Source organism: Thamnophis elegans, chromosome Z (genome assembly GCF_009769535.1).
Source record: "Thamnophis elegans isolate rThaEle1 chromosome Z, rThaEle1.pri, whole genome shotgun sequence".
NCBI lineage: Eukaryota > Metazoa > Chordata > Lepidosauria > Squamata > Colubridae > Thamnophis > Thamnophis elegans.
Genome location: NC_045558.1, coordinates 130,829,738 through 130,837,050, shown reverse-complemented (window position 1 = coordinate 130,837,050; position 7,313 = coordinate 130,829,738). Strand labels below are relative to the sequence as shown.

At 40.0% G+C, this 7,313-nt stretch overlaps 1 protein-coding gene across 1 annotated transcript; it reads right to left on the bottom strand.

The window, feature by feature from the left end:
- Positions 1–145: 145 nt before the first annotated feature.
- LOC116521807 (vomeronasal type-2 receptor 26-like) lies at positions 146–6,732 on the bottom strand. Its single transcript, XM_032236460.1, has 3 exons — positions 5,902–6,732; positions 2,527–2,653; positions 146–1,050 (listed from the first exon to the last, which is right to left on the bottom strand). The coding sequence occupies exons 1-3, from the start codon at positions 6,730–6,732 to the stop codon at positions 146–148; spliced, it is 1,863 nt and encodes a 620-aa protein (XP_032092351.1).
- Between the last annotated feature and the right edge of the window lie 581 nt (positions 6,733–7,313).

Below are 7,313 nucleotides of genomic sequence, written 5' to 3'. Positions count from 1 at the left end.
AGATAACCATGAGCGACATGGGCTTTCAACTGTTAAATTGCAGGCAGCTGGCAGTCAGCAGAACTAGCCTGCAGTTCTGCATTCAAACCACTGCACCACCAAGGCTCAATACATTCTATATTATAATAAATAAACTATTCTTTGCCTATGCCTTTCGTCTTCTTAGTTGTTCCTTGTTATTCAGTTCAGGCCTCACTATAATGATATAGCATTTAGGGGAAAATATGCAGAGCAATAAACCAGCACTGGAGGCCAAGATGGAAAAAATCTCCACGGCCACCATGTATTTGCCCTTTGTGCTTAAATAAGTTGGAACAAAAGACACCCAGACACTGCAGAAGACCAACATGCTGAAGGTGATAAACTTGGCTTCATTGAAACTGTCAGGCAAATTCCTGGCCAGGTAGGCCACCGTGAAGCTGATGGTAGCCAGGAAGCCCAGGAAGCCCAGGACAGCATAAAACATGGTGATAGAACCTTCTTTACATTCCAGGATAATTTCTTCCATCAGGGAGTGCATGTCAACATCTGGAAAGGGAGGAGCAGTTACCAACCACACAGTGTAAATCAAAGCTTGAATAAAAGAGCAGGAGAGGACAATGGAGCTGGCCATGTGCTTTCCAGACCTCCATTTTCTCATCCCACCCCCTGGTGTGGTTGCCATGAAGGCAAGGACCACAATGATGGTCTTGGCCAAAACCGAAGAAATGGCTATTGAGAAGATGATGCCAAAGGTTGTTTGTCGAAGGAGACACATCAGCTTTGTGGGCTGTCCAATGAAAAGCAAAGTGGAAAGGAAACAAAACAAAAGGGAAATGAGAAGAATGTAGCTGAGGTTCCGGTTGTTGGCTTTGACAATGGGAGTCTCCTGGTGCTTAATGAAGATGTAAAGCACCAAAGCTGTGAGGAAAGAAAACAATAGGCCAAAAAGAGTGAGGGTAATTCCCAAAGGTTCTTCAAATGAGAGGAAGCTGATCCCTTTTAGAAGGCACAGATTCCGATTCACATTGGGATACTGATCTTTTGGACATTGAAAACAGTCTTCCATATCTATGAAAGAAACATGCGTTAGGAAACACAAACAATATTCATTCCTCCAATTTCATTTAAAATAAACACCATTTATAGATTTGTTAAAGCTATCAAGTTTTAGCAAATTTTAAGATCTCTGTGTTGTGGCCATTCAGCAGTCAGTGGAGCTGTGAGGAGCTTGGGGAGGAACATGGGTTAGTCCTGGAGTTTGCAGAAGGCTCTGATGAGGGCTCTCTGTCGGAGGCAGAGAGGGGCCAGAGCCGTATGCCAATTATCAGCTACCTTCAGAGTGAGGCAGATGAACCGCTGGAGCCTGTTCCCAGTGTGCACATATAAAGAGTTGCTCAATGAAGGGAACAACTAAAGAACAGGGGTCGACGTGGGAGTAAGGCCACAAGCGGATGAATGAAATAAAAGAGGAGTGGAGTTTTCAGGAGACAATTAGTTTGCTTAATTGGTTTGTGACTCTCTGAGATTCCTTGTGAAGTTTTGCAGACATTGGCCTGTCAGCTCTCCAAGCCAGATAAGGTCTGTGACTGTAAATCCTCCCTTGAAAGAATTTGCTGTATGTGGATGAGCAGAATTTACGGTAAATTAATAAAAGGGGTTTTTGTTGGAACAAGGAATTTGCTTCATGTTCTCTGGAACGAGATCCCCGTGGAGATCCAGACCCTTACTATCCTCCTGGCCTTCCGTAAAGCTACTATGTCCTGGCTGTTCCGGCAGGCTGGGGGCTGTTGAAGTATCCGGCCCCACTTCAATTGTGAATGTTGCTGTATTTTTAAATTGTTGTATTGTCTTGTACTGTCTTATTTATCCCCTCTCCCTGTTTTATTGTAAGCCGCCCGGAGTCCTTCGGGAGTGGGCAGCATACAAAACCAATAAAACTCAAACTCAAACTCAAACCTTTGAAGCCTAGGTCAGAACAGTCCTTGAGAAGCTGATAAAAATACTTGCTAAAAACCCCTTTTCTTTTATTGCACAAACTAGGCAGGTTGTAAAAACAAAAACTGCAAAAACATTAAGATACAAAAGGAAAATAATACATAAATAAAGAAATTATTTCTTAAAAAAAATAGCAACAAACTTTTGCCATGCTGTCCATTTTGCCCAGAACTCGAACAATTACCTCAATATTTGTACTGGACTTTGAATGTGATACACTGACAATTATTTCTAGTCCTTTAATCTTTGAAATCTGTTTTTCATCCTGGAAAATTGTCTTCCAAGCATGTCAATTTAATTGTTGTGTAATGTCTTTCCATTGAGTAATTTCCTACCTCTTGAACTTTCTTTACAATCTTTTCTTTTTTTTTTACAATCTTTGCAGTGACAAATCACACTGCCGAAGTTGAGATATTCTACAAATATCTTAGCATCAGTAAGACCTAAGAAAAAGGCACATGGAACGGGATTCCTGTGCTGCCCTGAATTGGATATTTTATTCTCAGGCAATGGGTTCTGCATCTTTACTCTCCGTATTGGAACACTTACCATTTTGGTTTGAAATCTTTCCTTCGGGACATAAATGACAGTCATAGCAGCAAAAGGGCTTCCCCTCAATCTTGGTTTTACTATAACCAGAATGGCAATTGCCATTACACAGAGAAATAGGCTGAATCTGTGTGGAAATAGAAGAGATGAAAACATGCCACTGTTCAGAAAACTCATGTTGTAATTGTGGGGGTCCAAACTGTTTTCTTTTTCTTTTTTTGTCTCTTTCCGTCAGTCTTAACATCTAGTGCAGGGATAGCTAACCTTTTTGCTGACAGCATGCATGTGTGTGTGCCCTCACCCATAATACAATGCCTATGTGACAGCCTCATGTGTGTCCCAGCCCCTGCACAGGTGGGTGTGGCCCCCTACCCAGCTGCACATACATGTGTGACCCCCACACACCCAATTTTGGGCCTAGCATGGCTCCCTGTAGCCTCCTGGGACCAAAAATGGGGTGTGGGGCACATCACCCCCATGCTCCCCCCACCACATGCGTGTGTGCTCAACTCCCATGTGTGCCTCTCCCACATGTGCTCCACCCCCATGCATGCATGGCAGAGACCTGAAAATCAGCTGGCTGAAGTGAGGTGTGCATTTGCACAGTGGAGCTGAGCTGGGGTGATGGTTCGCTTGCCCGCATAAAGGGATACAGGTTCCACAGGTTTGCCATCACGGATCTAGGGACTGCCTGGAGAAGTCCATGTGCCTATCTTGGCAACATCTCAGAAGTGTTTTGCCATTGCCTCCTTCCCAGGGCTGAGAGAGAAACGGATTGGTCCAAAGTCATCCAGCTAGCTTTGTGACTAAAGTGGGATTAGAGCTCACAGTCTCTTGATTTCTAGCCTGGTGCCTATTATCATGGGTTGATGATGACTTCGCACAAGTTATAAGAGTGGCTGCAAAAATTACACCAAAATAAAAATAAAATTCCAGAAGAGATTGTTTTACCTCCCCACCCCTCACCTTAAAGTACATTTTTCTCTCATCATTTCTACATTTTAAATCCTCAGGAAAGTGTGAAAAAGAAACCTTTTCAACATCACCTGGTTGAAATCGTTGTGCCATATAATACCATTTTCAGAGATGATGAATTCTTTCCCAGGAGAGCCCAGTGGTGCTACTCTCCCAACTTTTACTCTCTGGAAAGATTGATTGGGAAATGTGACCCAATTTATAATATCAAATCCAGCTATTAATTCTCCATGTGAACTAAAGGTGAAGGTTTCTCCAACACTATTGTTAAATGAGTTGCTTTTCAAATAGTGGTGAAGCTAAATTGGAATGAGAACGAAAGTAATTATAAGGACAAGAACTTCAAGAATAATAGTCCAATAATAGTCCATTATTTTACATATAAATAGGATTAACCTATCATGGTAGACATTCATTCTGTTTCTTCTTGGATCTCTCCCTTTAACCCAGTGGTGAAATTGAATTTTTTTTACTACAGGTTCTGTGGGCGTGGCTTGGTGGGCATGTCAGGGGAAGGACACTGCAAAATCCCAATTCCCTTCCCACTCCTGAGGGAAGGATATTTCCAAATCTCCGTTCTCACCACACTCTGGGGCCAGCCGGAGGTGGCATTTGCCAGTTCTCTGAGCTACTCAAAATTTCCGCTACCAGTTATCCAGAACCTGTCAGGACCTGATGAATTTCACCCATTTTAACCTGTGATGTGCCTTGAGACTTTTTAAGGAGTGTAATACAACATCTTCTGTTTCACTGGGTCAAATAAATGGCTCTGAGAAACTTTACCTATTAACACAGATATACCGTATTTTTCAGAGTATAAGATTCACCAGAGTATAAGATGCACCAAGATTTTTAAGAGGCAAATTAAAAAAAATGCAGATTGCACTCTGGAGATTTTCCCCAAACCCCCCATTTTTTGCAAAAATTGGTCCATTTTTTTCAAAAAAGGGCATGCATAGCCTTTAGGAGGCTTATAGAGTGCTTCTGGGGGCTGGTGGAGGGGGCAAAAATGAGCAAAAAAGGCCCCTTTCTGTCATTTTTGTCCTCCCCAGCCCCAGCAACACTCTGGAACCCTCCTAATGACTATACATGGCCATTTTTGCAAAGGGGTCGGGTTTTGGGAGGCCAAAAATGCTGTATTCAGTGTATAAGGCACACCCAAATTTTCACCCTATTTTTTCAGGGAAAAAGGTGCATCTTATACTCTGAAAAATACGGTAATAAAAGATCTGGGAATACAATAAGATCCTATCTTATCCTTCACAAAATTAGAATCTATTCAAATGACAATACTTATTGATGCACCTAAAATTAGATTAATCATGGATGGTGCCATGAATTGGAGCACTTCCAAGCATGTTTCTGCATGTTTTGTATGATTACTGCTTCTCTTTTACTCTGTGACACTGTACCCTTTTAAAAATAAACTTAGGAGAAAAGATAAAATTAACTTAATAAAAAATTAAATTAAATTAAAAATTAAAGTTAAATTAATTCATTTTGATTTCATTTTTTTTGTTTAGGAATGTTCTTGCAATGTGTAAATTCAATAGGAAGGAGGAGGAAGAGGAGGCCTGGTTTCCAAGGCTGAGGGAGAATGTCTGGTACAAAAGACTGGCTTTCTACCTAAGCCAAGTCTAGAACTAATGAAAGATGCCTCCAGTCAAGTCATAACTAAAATCCTAAATTGGTCATTCTATTTTAGAGTTAACATCTGGTTGTTGAACAGTTTTGGCTTTAGTCACTGTAATCTAGTATATAAGTTTTGTTTGAAGCTGAATGAATGGGGAAGCTCTTCCTGATTCTCTTGGGTGTCTTGATAGATGAGGCTGGTAATGATCATTAGGCTGTTGGTTTGAGTTCCAAGCTTGGCAATTTGATTGCAAACATTTTGTCACCATTCAAGGAGACCTTGTCAGCGTGTTTTGAATTGTCGATTCAATTCAAAATCCACTGAATACAAAATCCAATCCTTGAATGGTAATGAAATGTTTGCCACCAAATTGCCAAGCTCAGCGCTCAAACCAACACCCTACCTACCAACCCTAGCTACTAATTTTCAAACACAGTTCAATAAATAATCATTTCTCATTCAGGGTTAAAAGCTGAAGGTTGGAAAAACTTTTTCATGGAGAATTGCTCCCTTTTCTAATGAAAAGGAAAAAAGGGTGGGCACTAATTTCCATAATTTCTGGGGTGCTCCAAGATTTTGTCCTCTTATTTCTGATCGGTAAGAAGCTTCTAAAAGATATTGCCTATCAGTGTGGAGATCAATATAAATAAGAGGCATGCTTGGCTTTACATTGTGATAGCAGCCTGGAATGCTATGGTTCAGTTGAGCAGTATTGCTAGGGCTCAAAGAAAATGGGGTTTCCTGCATTAGTATTCCTGAGACATTACCTCCCATGGTTGTTGATTGAGAAGCTCTTTTCTTCCTCTTCTCTGGATTGCTCTTTTGTTCACTGTCCAGGAATGCATAGTATTCAAGGCTTCTGCCACTACATGAACAGCATTATAGAGGCTGTAGCTGTGGCTGGTCATGCTCATTTCAAAAACAGACCCAGGGAGAGTTTCTAACTTCTCCTCTCTGGTGCAGAGTTCCCCTGACTTTGCTTCTGCATTGGAATGAGAGAAAGAGCACTGGAATGCCTCTTCCCAGAAGTCTCTGAAGAAACCGTCTTCTTTTTCTGGTGGAAGTTTTCTCAATCGAAGGAACTGATGGAAGCCAAAAACATCCTTGGTGTGAACTGCAAAGGAGAGAGCCCCATGGATGAAGTCCACATTCCAGCCCCGTAGCAGTGGAAGGGATGTGAAGTCTGTTTGGGCGGTGAAAATCCATACTTTGGCTTTCATTGATATTTCATGGAATTTGGAGAACTGAAGCATAATTCTTAAAACCATAATACTTTGAATTTCACCCAGTACAAGTACTACCTTGGCTGTCCTTTCCATAACAATGCTTATTGTCTTCAGTCCTTCCAATGCAATGGAGTTGATTTCTGAGGAAAAACTTATTTGTGGAAAGGTTTCTACAAAATCAAAGCAGATATCTTCCTGAGCAAAAATGGATAGTATGCTATCCACAGAGCTCTCACCAATGTCATCATTGATATATATAACACCAATCCATATCCACTTGAAATGCAACAATAGCTGGAGAATCCCCTTATATTGATGGTCAAGATTTGGGAATAGCTGATGAAGAAAAACTCCCTGGGATTTGTCATTCATCATGACACCTGAACCATAAGCAAACTAAAAATATATATTAACAATAATAATGAATATTATGGTTTGTGTTTTTTATTAAAACATAAAATATAAAACTCCCAAAAAGAGTTATTACAGGAAAAGAAAAAAACCCAAAATCAACAAGACTTCAGAAAGCATTAAAATAGCACTTCCAGTGTTAAAAAAAAAAAGGACCAGTCATCTATCTTCTATATTAATATCAAAACAGTTAACCGGTAAAACAGCAATAAGAAAGACAAGATTAAATTTTTAAAAACTTATATTAAAAACTATTAATGTATTCAATTTGTAGAAAGTATATATGGCTTCTTATCTATCCCACATCACCCAATAGTTAACTCTAATTTGTCCTAGCTCAAATATCCTTGTTTCTTAATAACATCTCTTATCAATTATTGTTTGTTTAAATATATTAAAATCATTCTCCAAAATCAACCTATTGTCCCAAATTAGTCCAGATGAAATTGTTTTCCAGCTGAATATGATACATCTGTTTCCCAATCTTCTTTTATCTACTTAAGGGAAAACAATGTATTACTCATCTATTCAGTTAGTTCTAA

What these genes read in the sequence shown, in the direction of transcription:
- LOC116521807 (XM_032236460.1), bottom strand. Translation starts at nt 6,732, where the DNA reads ATGAATGACAAATCCCAGGGAGTTTTTCTTCATCAGCTATTCCCAAAT. An exon ending in TCAATCAACAACCATGGGAG is followed by an intron (nt 2,654 to 5,901) that starts GTAATGTCTCAG and finishes ATTTCCACACAG; the next exon opens with ATTCAGCCTATTTCTCTGTG. An exon ending in AAAGATTTCAAACCAAAATG is followed by an intron (nt 1,051 to 2,526) that starts GTAAGTGTTCCA and finishes TTTCTTTCATAG; the next exon opens with ATATGGAAGACTGTTTTCAA.